Source organism: Mytilus galloprovincialis, chromosome 7, assembly GCF_965363235.1.
Source record: "Mytilus galloprovincialis chromosome 7, xbMytGall1.hap1.1, whole genome shotgun sequence".
NCBI classification, from domain to species: domain Eukaryota; kingdom Metazoa; phylum Mollusca; class Bivalvia; order Mytilida; family Mytilidae; genus Mytilus; species Mytilus galloprovincialis.
This window is the reverse complement of record NC_134844.1, coordinates 50,195,101-50,215,858: the sequence shown is the minus strand read 5'-3', so window position 1 is coordinate 50,215,858 and position 20,758 is coordinate 50,195,101. Positions and strand designations below refer to the sequence as shown.

The following is a 20,758-nucleotide window of genomic DNA, read 5'->3' as shown; positions in this document are numbered from 1 at the left end:
CATTCATTCTTTTCATTATTTAATCTCAAGTAAATATGTGGGAGTAGTATTAAAATATCATAATTCAAATAAGGAAGAAATGATTTCACCCTTTTCCCGATAAACTAGATTATAAGTTTAGTTAGCTTTTAGAATACGAAAGTTAGAAATATATTTTTTACGTTATATATAGATATCCAGTTACCATACTTTATTTGCATTCCAAATGTCACAATCAGCAAATGAGATAGGCCGTTTGTGTATCTGTTTCTTGTAAAGAAGATTTTTATGCTTTGTTATATCTTATTCTCATTCCTTCGATAAGAAGGAATTCACCAGGTTAACTCGCGTCTGATATAGTAAATCATAAGACAGGAAGATTTGATGAATTCTTAAGCTGGTACATTACACACAAAGAAAGCAATTCTGTAAAAATTACCTGAACGTTTTATTACGTTCTATTGTAACCGATAAAGCCCGTGATACGAATTTCCTTGAAATTTTTATATCTTAGTCAAGGGTCAAAGTAAATATTTTGTAATATTTCTATGAAAAGTTAACGAATCAAATTAATTTTAGTCAAGGTGCTTAGTACCACCTTAAAAGAACGAGTATTACAATCATTGACATTCAAAATAATCGGAAAAAAGAATGAAAAACAAAGTTTTACAGCATTGCAAACAAGTGGGAGTTGAAATAATTTATTAACAAAAACTTTATAAAAAATTACCTGGCCATTCGTTTTTTTTTCTTCATGTCTGCACACAAGTATGGCGTTTGATGAAAATAAAGACTAACAAACTAACTGATTTATTATACTATCGAAATATAATCTGAAGCTGCTCACTAAGTGCTGATGTTTTATATTATCAAAATATCATCTGAAGCTGCTCACTCGGAACTAATTTATTACATCATGAAAATATCATCTGAAGCTGCTCACTAAGTACTGATTTATTATATTATCGAAATATCATCTGAAGCTGCTCGCTAAGTACTGCTTTATTACATTATTAAAATATCATCCGAAGCTGCTCACTAAGCGTTAATTTGTCATATTATCGAAACATTCTTCTGGTTCTGTATACTAAGAACTACTTTATTATATTATTAAGACATTATTTTGAAGCTCTGTGACTTCAATTACTGATTTGTCAAATTATCGAAATATTCTTCTGTTGCTGCTCACTAAAAACGATTTAATTTATTATCGAAACATTCTTCTAATGCAACTCACTAAGAACTGATTTATTATATTATCAAAAAATCATCTTATCATCTAAGCTGCTCACTAAATACTGATTTATTATATCATCGGAACATTCTTCTAATGATGCACTGAGTACTGATTATAATATCGGAAAATTCTTCTAATGCTGCTCACTAAGAACTGATTTATTATATTATCGGAATATTCTTCTAATGCTGCACTGAGTACTGATTTTATTATATTATCGAAACATTCTTCTGATGCTGTGCACAAAGTACTTAATCATTAATGTTAGTTGGTCATCATGTTTTACTCCTTTTTGTCTTAAGGATTTCTGCGCATTCATTACAATGACAGTAAACATATTCATTAAACCAAACACAAATATAAATATGAACAAAAGTATAAAAAGAGGACCTAATTCTGGATGAAATTCAATATATTGATTATAATTGACTATCCTGAAAGTACATTCTATAAGGACCATCAAACTGTCTCCGAATGATCTATAACCAGCTAATGATGCGCCAAATAACAAATGCCCACAACATGCAAACGCTAACAATGAAATAACATAGATAAAAAAGAAATATTTTAAAGGTTTTTTTACATGTTCCATCATTGAAAATAGGTATTTCAATTTCTGATTCAGCATTAAAAGTTTCAGTAGTTTTATCATTGTAATTACGCTTAAAAAAGCCAAAATGTAAAATAATATGCAATCCCATAGGATTGCAAGACTAAAATTAATGTAGCTGTCTTTACCGTCACTTCTATACTGCCGGATTATGTGTGTTATCATTCTAAATCTCTCTATAAAAATCGCCATTGAAGTATAGCACAATATTAACATCAACATGGAAAGTTTGTTCCAAAACCTTTTAAAGTACGTTTTCAAACCGACCAGTCTTATCTTTTTGATCTCAATATAAGACACGAAAATCGTCAAAAGAAAAAATACTATCTCAAACACCAAACTGGTAATTTCTTTACTAGTGGAGTAGTGGGATAAAGGTGTTGTATATATCTGAAATGATGTTGTTAGTGTGCCAGGACTGCTATACTCAAACACGATCATAACTGAACTATACATGTTAACATTGGGATTATACAATACGAATTCTATGAAAAAAACTCGTGTTCTTGTGTCAATCCATGACTTAAGCATTAGCTCTGAAATCTTTAAAATAGATGAAGGACCTGTGTTCATGTCAACCAAGTAGCCACCCCCACCATATATTGCCCGCTCGCCTAAATATGGTACAGACTCTAAGTCCCAAGCATGTTGGAAGGACCATTCATCAGTGGGTGTTACTAGTTGTGACTGAATCTGCCACGACTTGTTGTAATTGTCATTGTCATCATTTACCATGTTCAATGTAGATGTACATTCCATGCCAAGATGGTCCAAGCCAAACAGTTTCCTCAACTTATCTGGGAATTTACAGCTGTCTGAAAAAAGCAAAGGTGTTCATGAAAACATGCCTTTTTTTTTTTAGATATTTTGGAAATAAACTCATCATATATACCTGGATTAAATTTTGTATTTACGCCAAACTCGCGTTTCGTCTACAAAAGACTCATCAGTGACGCTCGAATCCAAAAAAGTTAAAAAGGTAAAAAAAAAGTACGAAGTTGAAGAGCATTGAGGACCAGAATTCCCTAAAGTTTTGTCAAATACAGCTAACTAAAGGTACTTTATTCCTGAGGTAGAAAAGCCTTAGTATTTCAAAAATTTAAAAGTTTTAAAAAAAAGTGACAAGAGTACATGAACAATAATCAAACTAAAGGTTGTTTGATAATGGTGCAACCTTTCGCTAGTAAAAAATATCTTTATTAGAACAAAATTGACAGGTATCATTTTACCAGGCAAATCTCGAAAAAATATGTAATGTGAAATCTGATCTGTAATATAAGTGTGTGAAACTATAATGTTAATAGATAAAGGAAGATATGGTATGAGTGCCAATGAGACAACTCTCCATCCAAATAACAATTTATAAAAGTAAACCATTATAGGTCAAGGTACGGCCTTCAACACGGAGCCTTGGCTCACACCGAACAACAAGCTATAAAGGGCCCCAAAATTACTAGTGTAATGTTTGAATGTGCATCAAATATTTACAGTCACATAATTCGGTTTTGTTATATTTGTTATTATTTATATTGTTTACCTCTTTTAACCCTTATCTGTCGCAGACGAAATTTTCCTATCAGTAGAAAATCATTTTCTGGAATCTTCTTTGACATGTCATAAGGTATTGTTCTACTCAATGGAGGAATAACACTTTCGTTGATATAAGTCCAAATATCACCACGTGTCTTAACCTACAAAATACAATTTAGATTTAAGAAGTAAAATTGCAAACAGCATTTACGATTAAATTTTGGGTGCACAAGCTTGAAGCTCAATATTTGGAAAATTTTGATTGGATTTTGTTGGCTTGAAGAGCAGAATTTTACAAGTCTGAAAGCAAGTTAGCGGTGAAGCGGTAAGACTGAACAAAAATACCGAACTTTTAGAAAAATTCAAAACAGGAAGTTCCTCTTCAAATGTAAAAATCAACAAATCCCAACCACATCAAACGAATAGATAACAATTGTCATATTCCTGACTTGGTAAAGACATTTTCTCATTTAGAAAATGACAAACCTGGTGTTATAGCTATATTTGTATGACTTCTTACTTGCTTGACCGTCGCGTTGAATTCCATTAAATATCACGACAATAATGTGGGATCAAACAAAACAGAAATAATAAGTAACAATGTAAAAAACAGAGAGACAGCAGTTAATGTTGTGTTATAATTTATAGTATAAAATGCTCAACTTGGTATAAGCCTTAAGACAAGGCAAATTGATTTTTTTTGGAACAAATGCTTCAGAGTGCAAAATATACATCAGTTATAAACATTATGAAGTTACCTTTAAAGTACAAGATATTAATCAGAAATGAAGTTTAGTTCAAAGAAAAAAATATAAACTAGGTATGCAGAGCCTACCCTATGTGCCGTATTACATGAGTACTAGTAATACAAATTCCTTGTGAAGAACGCAGAGCCTACCCTATGTGCCGTATTACATGAGTAATACATATTCCTTGTGAAGAACGCAGAGCCTACCCTATGTGCCGTATTACACGAGTAATACAAATTCCTTGTGAAGAAGGCAGAGCCTACCCTATGTGCCGTATTACATGAGTAATACATATTCCTTGTGAAGAACGCAGAGCCTACCCTATGTGCCGTATTACACGAGTAATACAAATTCCTTGTGAAGAAGGCAGAGCCTACCCTTTGTGCCGTATAACATAAGTAATACAAATTCCTTGTGACGATGGCAGAGCCTACCCTATGTGTCGTATTACATAAGTATTACAAATTCTTTGTGAAGAACGCAGAACCTATCCTATGTGCCGTATTACATGAGTAATACAAATTCCTTGTGAAGAACGCAGAGCCTACCCTATGTGCCGTATTACATGAGTAACACAAATTTCTTGCGAAGAAATCAGAGCCTACCCTATGTGCCGTATTACATGAGTAACACAAATTTCTTGCGAAGAAATCAGAGCCTACCCTATGTGCCGTATTACATGAGTAACACAAATTTCTTGCGAAGAAATTAGAGCCTACCCTATGTGCCGTATTACATGAGTAATACAAATTCCTGGATTCCAACAACAAATACACTGAAGATCATATCAGCAAAATACATGACTTTTTGATCGACACTATGTTTAAATATAAATCAGCTAGTATTTAATGCTCGTGCATGTTTCCACTTGAAGGACTTCATACCAAAAATCGACAATTTGAGTTAACTGTGTCTAAACTACCCTGGAAAAATGTTTGAACTCAACGGAATCTAATATCCGGTTTGGTAACGTACCATCAAGAAAGGTGGCATTTTTTAAAAATTTATTTGTTATTTTAATGACACTGAAGAATAAAAATACATATATAACTATTTTCGATTATTAGATGATTTTTTCCTAGAGCCGTACTAGATAAACAGAAATACAATGTAAGTAAAAAGGCAGGTGAAAATGGCAAATTGATTGAACCTTGCTTCGAATTTCGTTAATTTCTAGTTGAATTGTGCACATTTTAAGAAAAATATGGTACAAATAGAAATTTTTAACATATCGATAAAAAAAATAGTCAACAATTGTATTTGTGTGCATTGAACGAAAAAATTAGGTCATGTCAAAATGGAAGGACACAGTTTTGACAATGTATACGCCCGGTTTCGTTCAAATAGAATTTCACGAAAATGGACCCTTTTTTCCGTAGAATATAATGCAAAATCGCAAAACGTAAATCTAACTTTTGCTTAGAATATTTATTATCAAACATCAGAAAGACTGCAATAAAATTAACGGTACCAAATTTCTTGCACCAGATGCGCATTTCGACAATACATGTCTCTTCAGTGATGCTCGTGGCCAAAATATTTGAAATCCAAAGCTTATATAAAAGACGAAGAGCTATAATCCAAAAGGTCCAAAAAGTCACTTTCATGACATCTTCGCTAGCCAAGGATTACGATACTCTCCAATCTGAGCAGATCAAGCCAGTAATTGAGATTTAAATGCTGCGCCAACTGTTGTCTCTGTGTCCACAAATTTTGTGAAGCAAGAAAAAAATAATATTGGCATTCCAACATTTTGTGCGAAAAACTTACACTGAAACTTCAATTAGTTGATTAAGAACTGCTAGACTGTCATCAAAATCGTCTCATGTATGAGGGTAAAGACTTGTTGCAAAAACTGCATGTGGCAATTGTTTTTACATTGTCTACAGTTTCACGTGATCACCATATATGCATTTTTATAAATAAACGGTTCTTTCAGATCTACGTTACGTATTGATAATCGTGCGTTGACAATGTTAACATTCCAGTGAAGTTTATAATTGTATATATATAGGAGCGAATCTAGGATTTTTTAAACGTTGCGTAATTGCATAAAACGGAATATATACCACCGAGCATAGCGATGCAAACATTTATTTTGACGATTAGATGGTAAGAATTAAAAAAAAATCATATAAATCGTGAAAAACATATATGTATTGTGTCATCAAAATAAAATGGTGTAGGGTTGCCATCTATAAACTCCCTGCGTCCGCCAGTGATACAATATAACTCTATCGTGTACCATCTTAATATTTCATGCAAAAACAGAAAACAGAGACACCCACTTAATTAGCGATATGTGAGTTTGATTATCATGTTTATTCTCACGATTCACATCAATTGGTATCTTGTCTCGTCGCAATGCGAGACCAAGCGGCGAAACCTTTATCTTACGGTACCAGAATATCTAACGTATTTGCATGCATGATAAGGGCAGAGCAGTTTAAATTCTTTTCCTGACTGTCCGTCAATAAATAAATAAGTTTATGATAGTTAATATTGTAAATGAAGCTATAAGTAAACGTGCTTTACTCTTGTAATAAAAGAGGGGCGTAAGATACTAGAGGTCACACTCATAAATTGAAATCACTGACAACACCTTGGGTAAAAAAGAAAAACTGACAAATAATAGTTCACAAGACAATACAAAGAAAACTAAAGACTAAGCATTACGAACCCCGCAAAAAATGGGGGTGATACCAGGTGCTCCGGAAGGGTGAGCAGATCCTTTTCCAAATGCGAAACCCGTCGAGTAGCTATTGTTACTAAATTATTATGATGACACAATCATACTGCATCTTTTAATTTTAAATCTGGTATAGTAAACAAACAAACATCCTAATGTTATAAGATAATTAATACAATTTTTCACTTGTTAATTTTTTTGGTCTGCAAACTATAAATCATTATGTGTTATGCTTATTGTTGATATTTTAGTCCATTCTCAAACAAATTCGTTCACCATCGATTGTGGGGTTTCAACAGGCAATGTACATTTCATTGTGTTGTATATTTCTCCGTCTGCATGAGCCTGCGTGATATGAAGCCTTTTTATAAAAGGGTGAAGTTTCCCAGTATTTAAATCAAATAATAACATTACCACATTTAACAACAATTGAATATGTTTTTTAGATTGCAGTATAAAGACAATAATAGTGCATTGACTTTACATAGCAACGATATAAGGATGAGGCTAAGAAAGGCGGAAATGCGAGGCTCTGTCGAGCTTTTTCCCCTGTTTCGGGCCGAATCCTTATATCGTTGATATGTCAAGTCATTGCACTATTATTGTCTATGTATACGTTTCGCCAAATCCTTTGATTTTGACATGATTTCTTTCGTTTAATGCACACACATTCACACATTGACGTGCTCAAAGTAACTATTCTCGCAATCTCCATAGTAATATCTTTCTTCCGGTACCATCCGTTTCATGCAATGTGCAGTTTAGCGAGAAATTCAACAAATTCGAGACAATATTCACGCAATTCATCATTTTGACGTGGACGTTTAATTATTTCTCCGTTTACCTAGAAACGGTTGTAGAAAATATATTACCTCAATCGAACATAGTTATTTCTGTATTTATATTTTTCGGTATCATAGAAAAAAAACAAATAAATAAATAGAAATCCTACCCTTTTCTCTGTCTGTTGATACATAATAGATTTCATTGTGTCCAAAATTGTTTGCTTTGATAGTTTAGACACAGTGGAGTAACACGACCACCATTATCTTAAAGTGGAGAATATAAAACCAGTATCGGTGTTTCAACTAATAGCGATGTGCTTCGCGTCTTAGCTCCTTAGATCCCAGTATAGTTTGGTCTGGTATTTTAACTTCTGTGAAATGAGGATGGAATGTGGATTGAATGTGGATTGAATGAGGATGGAATTTAGATTGAATGAGGATGGAATGTGGATTGGATGAGGATGGAATGTGGATTGAATGAGGATGGAATGTGGATTGGATGAGGATGGAATGTGGATTGAATGTGGATTGAATGAGGATGGAATGTGGATTGAATGTGGATGGAATGTGGATTGAATGAGGATGGAATGTGGATTGGATGAGGATGGAATGTTGATTGAATGAGGATGGAATGTAGATTGAATGAGGATGGAATGTAGATTGAATGAGGATGGAATGTGGATTGAATGTGGATGGAATGTGGATTGAATGAGGATGGCATGTGGATTGGATGAGGATGGAATGTGGATTGGATGAGGATGGAATGTGGATTGGATGAGGATGGAATGTGGATTGAATGAGGATGGAATGTAGATTGAATGAGGATGGAATGTGGATTGAATGTGGATGGAATGTGGATTGAATGAGGATGGAATGTGGATTGGATGAGGATGGAATGTGGATTGAATGAGGATGCAGTGTGATTTGAATAATGATTTACAAGGCGTGTGATGCACTAAAAGCAGGAGAAACTTATTTATCGACATATCCTGTCTCGCTCCTAATGGAGACCATTTGTTTAAATTTTCATTTATTTGTATCTTATTGATGGATTTATGAGATTGTTCCGTCTAATTTGACTAATGGTTTATGATTGCTCCTTTGCTCATTTCTTTCTTGTTTGTAATACTTACATGTTCTAATGTATTTTGGATAAAAATATTGTTGATATCTTGTGACTGCATGAAACATTTCTCCACTGGTCGGTGGTTGTGTACAACAAATAACAACATAAATGTGAAAAACACATAAAGAATTATATCTTGAAGATTTGTCTGGATTTTTTCTTTTAAATCAAGTTCTTGTTTAGCTTTCCTCAAATCTTTTTTTGAAGCATGCCCTGGGATAATTGACTTCGTATTACTTCTTTTCTGCAATAATGTATTGTTTTCTGGAATGAAAAGATAATTGTTTCAATAGATATCATCAAAGTTATGTATCAAAAAAGGAAAGAAACTAGATGTGTCAAAACAACACGAATGGCCTCGTCAAAAAAAGTTTAAAAACAGCAATTTCAACAACGCATGTGGACACAAACATGATGGTAGTCTCACATATCAAGAATCAGCTCAAAATCTGAAGGCATATAGAAAAAAAGTCCATATAACTGTGATTTTCAACAATTTTCAAAATCTTAAACTGTTAATTTCGGGAAAAATGAGCTGAGCAGAACTCAACTTAAACTTGATCTGTAATCCATCATGGTTAACTAACATACCAAAATCAGCCCAATATCTCAAGGCGTTTAGAAAAAAACTCCGTATAACTGTGACTTTCAACAGTTTATCAAAGTCCAAAGTATGTTAATTCAGCAAAATTAGTGCAGCAGAACGAAACGTAAACTTGATCTGTTACTCACCATGGTTAACTCACATACCAAAAATCAGCCGAATATCTCAAGGGATTTAAAAAACACTCCGTATAACTGATTTTCAACAATTTATCAAAGTCCATGCCAAAGCCCGTAATTTCGGCAAAAATAGCGGAGCGGAACGAACCTTAAACTTGATCTGTAACTCATCATGGTTAGCTCACATACCGAAAATGAGCCCAATATCTCAAGGCGTTTAGAAAAAAAAAACTGGTTTGTTGGGGAATTACGGAATGACGGAATTACGGAATTACGAAATGACGGACAAGGGTAAAACTATATGGCACCGACAACTTCGTTGTGGGGCCATACAAACAAAGATCCGTATGTGTGTTCACAATATTTATTATATATATATTTGTAAAATTAATTTGTTAAAGATTGAAATAAAGATATTGTTAAGTTAAAAAAAAATTGTGTACAGAGCTGAAAATCTCTACCCTGTCACAAAAATTGTCTCGCTAGTCCAAAATTCCCAACACTTTTTAATTGTTTTCATGAGTAACAGACTTTTACCTTATTTTCAAAGATATATATCCACAATTGATCATGAATGTCTGTCACAAGTCAGAAGCCTGTAAATCAGTGGTTGTCCTTTATTTATTTATTTATGTGTTACATATTTGTATTTTGGTAATTTTTCTCATTTTTTTGTACAAAAATTATACCGTTAGTTTTCTGGTTTGAATTTACATTTGTCATTTCGGGGACTTTTGTAGCTGACTAAGCAGTTTCGGCTTTGTTCATTGTTGAAGGTCGTACGGTGACCTATAGTTGTAATTGCTGTGATATTTGATCTCTCGTGGAGAGTTGTCTCATTGGCATTCATGCCACTTCTTCTTTTTTATAGTTGAATATTTTTTTATATTACCAATCCACCTCATATTCATTGAAGGTTTTTTCTCCAAAAATAATCACTTTTTTTCTATAAGTTTTGCATGCACAGATTGACAACCATGAAAATCAAATATCCATGAAAATGTAAGTTTTCCTCAATCCACAAAAATAAATAAATCCACAGTAATTAGAAAAAACATTGACAAACCATGAAAATCAAATATCCATGAAAATGTAAGTTTTCCTCAATCCACAAAAATAAATAAATCCACAGTAATTAGAAAAAACATTGACAACTCCGATGAAAATCACACAACCAGAACGAAACTAAAACTTCATTTGTTACACATCAATCCAAATATCTCATCATTTTAATCAAAGGTTTTGAATTAAATTAAATTTCTCAGTACTAGTAGTTTTCTATGTTAACGGACCACACCATCCAAAACATAACTCAAATTATATCTGCATCTTTTTATGATATGCATCTATATTAAGTATCTAATCTCTAGTTAAAGAACAAGTGCAGAAACTGTTTTCATCCTTGTATATACGATAAGTTTACTTAGCATATAAGGAAACTGTCTGAAGGACTGACTTGCTGATGAACAGACATAACGTAAACTCATCGTGACTTATGGCGTCACCGATAGGATAGGTATTTTATGGCGTCACTGATAGGAGAGGTGACTTATGGTGTCATCGATAGGAGAGGTGACTTATGGCGTCACCGATAGGAGTGATGACTTATGGCGTCACCGATAGAAGAGGTGACTTATGGCATCACCGATAGATGACTTATGGCGTCACCAATAGGAGAGGTAACTTATGGCGTCCCCGATAGGAGAGGTGACTTATGGCGTCACCGATAGGAGAGGTGACTTATGGCGTCACCGATAGAAGAGGTGACTTATGGCGTCACCGATAGAAGAGGTGACTTATGGCGTCACCGATTGTATAGGTGACTTATGGCGTCACCATCAGGAGATTAATATTATTAGAAACTACACAAAAATCTACAAACAAGATTAACAAACTTACTTTCTGGTTTGTGTACAATCAAGGCTGGAGCAGAATCAATTTTGATCTCCCGTTTCAATATAAATGTGAACAACATGGCAAAAAACACAACACTGATAGGTTCCATTAAAAAGACATCATCAACAAATGCTGTAAGAAAGGAAACTAGCCAATTCAAACTTTCATAGTAGCCATATTTTAATCCGTACAGCATAACAAAATATGAAGAAACCAACGATGTCAAAATAGTTGTGGTCCATGCAATGTATATAACCCACCATGGAAACCTGAAAATATAAAGTTTGGATAAAAAATACAGGAAAACCTGTTCAAACCGTTGCTACAATACCCTTCCATTTTCACGAATGTGGCCGACCGAATTAGACTATTTATTGGATTTGTAAGAACATAAGCAACACGACCGGTACCACATGTGGAGCAGGATCTACTTACCCTTCTTGAGCACCTGAGATCACCCCCAGTTTTTGGTGGGGTTCGTTTTGCTTAGTCTTTAGTTTTCTGTGTTATGTCGTCTGTGCTATTGTTTGTCTGTTTGTCTTTTCATTTTCAGCCATGGCGTTGTCAGTTTATTTTTGATCTATGAGTTTATCTATCCCTCTGGTATCTTTCGTCACTCTTTTGAGAGGAAAGTATAATAACAAAAATACCGAACTCAATTTAAACATTCGAACGGAAAGTCTGAAAGAGAATCTGGAACGACTTCGATGTAAGAAGTTTGCTCTGCGATATTTTAATAATAGTTATCAAAGGTACCAGGATTATAATTCAGTACGCCAGACGCGCGTTTCGTCTACAAAAGACTCATCAGTGACGCTCATAATAACTTAGAGACGAAGAAGAGCAGTAAAAGCCATGTTTCTTTGTTTTTTGTGTGTTGTTTGCTGCGCATATACTGAATTTGTTTCATAGATGACTACCTATCATATTTCTTTTATATTACAGTTTCCTATTTAATAATGCAAAATCAATATCTTCTTGTAATACTCCAAGTTTTGTCTACCTGCAATAACCAACCAAATCTACATAAGATGAAAAATTTCTACTTAAGGTCAATAGCTTTGGAAAATAGGTGCCAGAGAATGTTGATAAACATAAAAACAAATTGTTAATGATGAGATGAGGTAGAAGGAATGTGCACCTCGTGTACATTTTTTTTACTATGATATATATGTTGAGTTCATGGTCAAATTTCATACTAAAAGAACAAATTCCCTGGCAAAATTTCCTTAAACGATTAACATCTTAGGTGTCGAAATTAAAGCCATAAAGACGAATTAGAATTCACGCATGTTAACTACTAAATATCTAGCTAGTGATATAATGCGAGTTATATTAATTTGTCAGCACAAACATGTCCGTGCTGCGTATTGTTAAAATTCATTTGCCTTTGAAAATTTTTGCTTGACGACGATACTTTCCGTTTAATCTTATTGCAGAATGTATATCACGTGTAAGCAGAAAGACTTCTAGTGTATTAAGTCTTTCAACAATTTGTTTTTGTTTGCATTGTTACGATACTAAGGGCAAAATTGCACGTGAACATTATTCAAAAATTCAAACTTATCAACATGATAGAACAATGCAAATTCATGATGCACAAGAACTTTAATAACCGACTTGCGACCAAACTGAATTCGACTATATATTAGTATGGTCGAGTACATTTATTAGTATCATGTCTCTATAAGCGTAAGTACATGTATGCATCGTTGTGAATATAAAGGAATTTCATGCGACTGTCATACAAGTGAGAGGTTTAGCTAGCTATTAACCCATGTTTAATCCACAATTTTCTACACAAGAAAATGCCTGTACCAAGTCAGGAATATGACAGTTGTTATCCATTCGTTTGATGTGTTTGAGCTTTTGATTTTGCCATTTGATTAGGGGCTTCCTTTTTGAATTTTCCTCGGAGTTCAGTATTTTTTTGATTTTATGTTTTAGGTATATTAACCTAGCTTTACAAATAGGCTGAGCCCTTCGAACTCACAAAATTGGGATACAAGAAACAGATAATAAAATCAGTTAACTTACATCCATCGTTTTACTGCTTTATGTATATTAACCTAGCTGTATAAATAGGCTGAGCCCTTCGAATTCACACCATAGGGATACAAAAAACAGATCATAAAATTAGTTAACTTACATCCATCGTTTTACTGCCACAATTTCATTATCTTTTTTATCTGATCCTTTTTCATCACTTGTCGTTGGACGGTTTACACCAATTTCCATATATCGTTCTTTATGTAGCTGTTTTGTTTTTGATCGCACAAAAAGTTCAATGATGGCAAAGTTTATAGGAAACATTATTATACTACTTTGCAAACCAATGATAAAGTCTTTCAGCGAAAATTCAAATTGAATACTGGCTACATCAGAACTAATCGTTTCGTCAGTCGGAATTCCATGAAACATTAGACAGGACAACATTGTACACAACAATAAAGACAATGCGCATGATAATCTTTGAGCCCTCGTAAAATTGCTACATGGTGGTTTTGAAATTATACTGATCCACAAATGCCCTCTACGTAAATCTTGACTTGTTCTAAGGAAAAACTGTTGCTTCAATTCGTAACCTGACTTGATTGATAAACACACTTTAGCAGTACCACTTTGAATTCCAAGCCAATTATCGTAGTAGAAATTAAATACTTTTTTGGTCTGCACGTCTTGTATAATTATTCTGGACAGAAACCTAAAACATGATAACAAATTATCTTACTCCGTGTACTTTTTTTTTATCGATAATCTATAAAACACGAATGTATACTTTTTATTGAACTGAAATTGGACTACATTTTAAGTGATGATTTGTAGTCCCCATAAAATTATGCAAATGCAATGGTATGCAACACAAGTATTATGAATGAAATGAGAACTCAAACAGTGTTGCTAATAGTAGGGTTGTGCTTTTTAAGACTCTCAAGTTATGCAAGACTGAAGCAAATATAATTACAATGTAAAACATGAAGTTGTTTAATGACTCTTTTAAGGTATTTGGTGTTTTTAAACAAAAACAATAGCCATGGTTAAATCTAAGGGCTTTCTATAACACAAAGTGTATGTTTGCCGACTTTTTGAACTCAATATACGGTCATAGATCTAACAATTTCGTGCTTTTGTCAGTTTCTTTAGACTTTACTCCAGTTATGTTTGTTTTCTACCAATGTGTTCCACGATTCTTGCGCTTTTGAAATCTTTCAGAGCCCAAATTTGCTGACACAAAGTCAATGTTTTATTAAAAAAAATCCACGGTTTTCTAATGACAGAAATTTCCAATTTGTGACATACCGCGATTTGCGTTCTTTGACACAGCGTATTACTCGTAACCCGCATATTTCATGCCCTTCTGGTAATCTATCTCTTTTCTCCGTAGATGATATTGTCATCATTGAGCAGCAGGATTTGTCAACATAATGGTTTTAAAGTACTCGAAACAAGAAATATGAAAACCGAAATTTGAAACAGGCAGTTCGAATTCAACGAAATTATTGACGGTTACCGGTAACGGAAATGAACAAAATCCGGAAATCGTAAATTTTTCAAAATAAAAAAAATCGGGGCGGGACGATTTCAGAGGGGCGGGCGGGGATGAAAATCTAGCAATTAATTTTAATTGGCCTAAGAAACAATATCGAATTATTACTTCAATAGTAAACCTCCATGTCCGTTAGTTTTATTATTGGAAATCATACCACATATTTGTTTTATAGCCTTTGTTAGTCTTGTATTATTTTAATTTTAGTTTCTTGTGTACAATTTGGAAATTAGTATGGCGTTCATTATCACTGAACTAGTATATATTTGTTTAGGGGCCAGTTGAAGGACGCCTCCGGGTGCGGGAATTTCTCGCTACATTGAAGACCTGTTGGTGACCTTCTGCTGTTGTTTTTTTCTATGGTCGGGTTGTTGTCTCTTTGGCACATTCCCCATTTCCATTCTCAATTTTATAGAACCACGTTACATATAGAACGATATCATCAGGTTTTAAAAACTCAAAGGCAAGGAAGACAGCCAACTATGTTCTAAAAATTGAAACAAAAATTTCAAAAAAATCTTGAAAGAAAACAAAAAATATAATTGATTTGCATTGGCCTTAATTAATTGATGTTGATAGCAGTTTGTCAGTATTCTCTTACTTTTTAATTAATTGTCTAGACATTGGACAATTGAAAGCTTACTTTTTTGTAAATCTGTCCTTTGTTCACGATTCTAAGTTGACGACCTCCATATTGGTTATCTGTTGTTTTCTTTTGTTTAAGTATGTATGTTGACGACCTCACAAGGATTATCAGTCCTTTGTTTAAGTTTATATGTTGACGACCTCAAAAGCATTATCAGTATTTTGTTTAAGTTTATATGTTGACGACCTCACAGGGATTTTCAGTACTTTATTTAAGTATGTATGTGGACGACCTCACAAGGATTATCAGTCCTTTGTTTAAGTATGTATGTTGACGACCTCACAATGATTATCAGTCCTTTGTTTAAGTTTGTATGTTGACGACCTCACAATGATTATCAGTCCTTTAAATTTGTTTAAGTTTTATGTTGACGACCTCACAATGATTATCAGTCCTTTGTTTAAGTTTGTATGTTGACGACCTCACAAGGATTATCAGTCCTTTGTTAAGTTTGTATGTTGACGACCTCACAAGGATTATCAGTCCCTCGTTTAAGTTTGAATGTTGACGACCTCACAAGGATTATCAGTCCTTTGTTTAAGTTTATATGTTGACGACCTCATTATGGATTATCTCTCCTTTGTTTAAGTTTGTATTTTGACGAACTCGTGGATTATCTGTGCTTTGTTTAAGTTTGTATCTTGACGACCTCATTATGGATTATCAATCCTTTGTTTAAGATTCTATTTTGACGACCTCCATATTGGTTATCTGCTGTTTTCTTTTGTTTAAGTATGTAGGTTGACGACCTCACAATGATAATCAACCTTTGTTTTAGCTTGTATGTTGACGACCTCATTGTGGGTTATCTGTCTTTCCGAACAGCAAGCCATAAAGGGTTTAAAAAATGACTAGTGTAAAACAATTCAAACGGGAAAACCAACGGTCAAATCTATAATTATATATATATATATATACATTAGTGCGTACAAACCATGATGGCGAGGAACCACTGTTGTCGTGCCATACAATTACATTCACCATGTCTCCTATATCATAGGAAGAAGTAATTAGAAACCAGTCTTCACCACCAGATGTAAACAAGACCTGTGGTGATGAGGTCCTACTTAAACAATGCCTTGCACTTTGTCCATTGTTGCCTTTTATGTAGCATGAAACGTTTGCTGTAGTTCTAGCTTCATACCGCCATCCAGTGACAATGCACATAACATACTTAAACGGGTCTGAAGGGTCACTTGGAAAGGGTGTCACTATACCATCCTACAGAAAATATACTATGTGAAAAAACTTTTGTTTTCCTAATTCGTTCGAAATTCATAAATCGATTGAGAAAAAACAAATCCGGGTTACAAACTAAAAATGAGGAAAACGCATCAAATATAAGAGTACTACGACACAACAGAAACACAACATTAAAATGTAACACACACATAAACGAACTATAATATAATAATTGCCATTATTAAATCGTTATTGAACTTAATATTTATTTCATGATTTCAGACTGAAAGAGCAGGACATTGTTTGATAATGATTCTGTCTAATAAACAGACGTCCAAATGTCCAAAATATCCTTTCATCATTAAACTAAATATAGAGTTAAGATATTATGAACACTACAGTGTTTCTTTTTAATGTTGTGTTTCTTTTGTGTCGTTGTTCTTTTCTCATATTGGATGCGTTGCACTCAGTTTTAGTTTGTAATCGGGATTTGCTATTGCTCAATCGATTTCTGAATTTCGAACACCGGTATACTACTGTTGCCTTTATTTTTATAATGATGTGTAACAGTGTTTTGCTTCATTTAACTTTAAACCTTGATAAACTGACTACTTGCTGTGATTCTTTATGTGTCTATCTAAAGTCGAAGGCTTGGTTTGCTATATATATCCGGCATACATTTTTTTTCGTTTAAAGTTGCACGTCAAGACATTCGGTTTATCCTTTTGTATCATTTTCAAATGTTGTCTCGTATATATAGCTTACTGTATGGGTTTTGCTCATTTAAAAGAAAGACGTCTTGTGACCCCTCTTAGTCATTTGTTTTCCAGTATTCTATTTCTGAACTGCGTACTACGTGAACATATTTACTGCATCAATTTTGATGTTCTTATTTATCGGTTGATATTAATTCTGACTTGAAAGCTATTTCCGATACATAACAACGAACGCACTGCATGTGTTTAATGAAAGCTTTTATCAGATCAGTTACCCTTCTTAAAACATGTCTGTGGATTGTTAGTTTACGATGGTAGTAAGTACTAAGTAGTCTATGCATTGACACTGACACAATTTATGAAAGTTGTTTTTTTAAGTTTATGTGAAATATGTTCTACTACTATTAATAAACAAAGGCTTTAATTCCCTCAATCAATTATGATCAAAGATGATTATAGCTATCCCTTATAGATCATTTATATTTTGGTCTTATTGCTTATGGTTTTGAGCGTGCCGTATGAAAGAAACTCATTAAAAGCGATACAGATGTTTTATTTTCAGTTATTATGCTTTAAGTTGGTACATGACACTAAAGGGAAATAACTCTATAAAATTCAGCTGAACGTTTTACTCAAGTTTTATTGTGAAGGAAATATAAAGCTTTTCAATGATCAAAATTAGTGTTTGTCAAACTACTATATAACCAACTTTTTTTTTGATAAAGTGGTTGGTTCAACTTTTTTGATTTGTCAAAGGGTGAAAGTAAATATAACTTCAAATTTATGAAAATTAAACGAGCCAAACTAATATTAGTCAAGGTGTTTGGTACCACCTTAATGTTAAATTTATTTACAAAAAAAAAGTAAAATCTAAAAAAATACTGAACTCCGTTGAAAATTCAAAACGGAAAGTCCCTTATCAAATGGCGAAATTAAAAGTGCAAACACCTTAAACGAATGGATAACAACAGTCATATTCCTGACTTGGTTCAGGCATTTTCTTATGTAGAAAATGGTGGATTGAACCTGGTTTTATAGCAAGCTAAACCTCTCACTTACAAAATTCGAATCCTTCCGATCAGCTTGCCTTGCCCTGTAAAGACCCAGAAAATATATCAACCAGACCAATATCACTACTGTAACTACAACTGGGTTGTCAAAGAACGTCAGAAATAGTAAAGCATCTTGAAATGGATCCACAATATTAGGTAATACGAAAACTCCTCCAGCAAAATCGGTAAGATGATCACATTCACACTCTAATGTTTCGCTCGATGAAACAGGTGCAACCTGCAAATATAAGTTTTCATAAATTATGAATAAGTATATAATAGTATGACGAGTGGTAAATTCCTTCAAGAAAGTTCGATTTCATTAGCGTCAGCATCGAAACCAAAAACTGTAGTTCTGTAACCATTTTGTGTCATGTGTTGTCTGCTTGTATCATACTATTAAATAGAATTTTTGAAATACTAAGGCTTTTCTACCTCAGGCATAGATTACCTTCGCTGGATTTGGCAAAACTTTTAGGAATTTTGTCCTCAATGCTCTTCATCTTCGTACTTTATTAGGCCTTTTTAACTTTTTTGGATTCGAGCGTCACTGATGAGTCTTTTGTAGACGAAACGCGCGTCTGGCGTATATACAAAATTTAGTCCTGGTATCTATGATGAGTTTAATTACCCATTATTTTCCTTTTCCCAGCTAGCGTCCTGTAGTATTAATAGCGGAACAATTTTATATTGCTGATATTACATATACAGATTGATCTTTGTTTAAGGATTATGTACCCTTCTGTTGACTAAATGCAAAACATATGGAATTTAAAATCAAATTTTATAAAAAATCCACAGCCTTTCCCCTTGAACTCTCATAATTATAAATTCGTTTCTTTATGATAGTGGATTATTGCATGCAGTGCTAGCAATGATTTCATTTAAACAAGTTTTTAAATTGGGATATTGGTGAAATCAAATATAATATGGACCAATTCAAGTACACCTTTTAGGGTGCGCTCGACTTTCGTGACTAAGTCAGCACGAGGTATTTTGTAATTTGAAGGTTGTTTAGAAAGTTGTTCCAACAATAAACGCTAGCACATCATAGAAAAACAAGTAAGTCATCAGAGTTCTGAATTTTATATCAAAATTGTCTGTATTAAAGTATGTGGATTTTCTACAAAAAATTGGTTTTATCTGCCACAGAATCTTGAAAGTGTTAGAAGAAACTTTACTGTTTATATCACTACATTGGTCTTAAATCTGAAATGCATTTAAAAAACTTACACAGATGACCATTAACTTAAGGTTTATGACCCCTTCTGTAGCCATGTAATTGCAAAAGTTAGTAATTCATATATTCGACGGGTGCAACATGTGGAGCAGAATCTGCTTACTCTTCCACATCAACTGAGATCACCCCTAGTTTTTAGGGGGTTCGTGTTGCTCAGTCTTTAGTTGTTTATGTTGAGTCTTGTGTACTGTTATTTGTCTGTTTGTCTGTTCTTTTTTAGCCATGGCGTTGTCAGTTTATTTTAGATCTTTGACTTTGACTGTCCTTCTGATATTTTTGACCCCTCTCTTCTAAGTCGACATACTGCCCGCGAAATTAAACAACTCTTTGATTCAACATTTGCCAAATTGTATATCGATTTCGCGGGCATTTTCTAGTATATGTAAATATTTACAAATACAAATCTTTTTTAACCACAAGAATGTATGATTTTAATTTCATAGGTCATTTATACAAACATACAAATGAATGAAATACTACCGAAGGTATTAATTAACTTAAGTCAATATCAAAATAAGTGTCTCAAGAAAGTCCGTTATAAATATTTTTGATATTATGGTAATGCAGCGAAATCAAATACACGCAATTCGTCAGTAATACCGATTTCAAGAATATGATAAATGCTTAAAGAAGGGGCGAAAGATACCAGAGGGACAGTCAAACTCATAAATCGATAATAAACAGACAACGCCATGGTTAGAAATGAAAAGGAAACACAGACAAACAATAGCATACATGACACAAGTCACAAAATAGAAAACTAAAGAATAAACTAAAAAATAATGTACTATCGATTAAAAACTTAGCAATGGGTGTTTTATGTGTCTGTAATTAAAATTTAGTCACTTGAGCTGCAAGTCTGTCATGTGTATTTACATAACTTGGACTTTGCTAGATCAAAAGTAATGTCTTATTTATCATAACCTAGTATATCTTAACAAGAAGATGTGGTATGAGTTCAAGTGAGACAACTCTAAATCTAAGTCACAATGTGTAAAAAGTAAACATTAATAGCTATAAATACGGTCTTCAACACAGAGCCTTGGCTCAC

The 20,758-nt window shown here is 33.5% G+C and overlaps 1 protein-coding gene across 1 annotated transcript; it reads right to left on the bottom strand.

Moving 5' to 3' along the window:
- Positions 1–649: 649 nt before the first annotated feature.
- On the bottom strand, positions 650–13,425 carry LOC143083206 (polycystin-1-like protein 2). The gene is made up of 5 exons (XM_076259451.1): positions 13,362–13,425; positions 11,328–11,593; positions 8,713–8,969; positions 3,364–3,517; positions 650–2,641 (listed from the first exon to the last, which is right to left on the bottom strand). Coding segments are annotated over exons 1-5 (1,890 nt in total). The 5' UTR covers positions 13,364–13,425; the 3' UTR covers positions 650–1,430.
- Between the last annotated feature and the right edge of the window lie 7,333 nt (positions 13,426–20,758).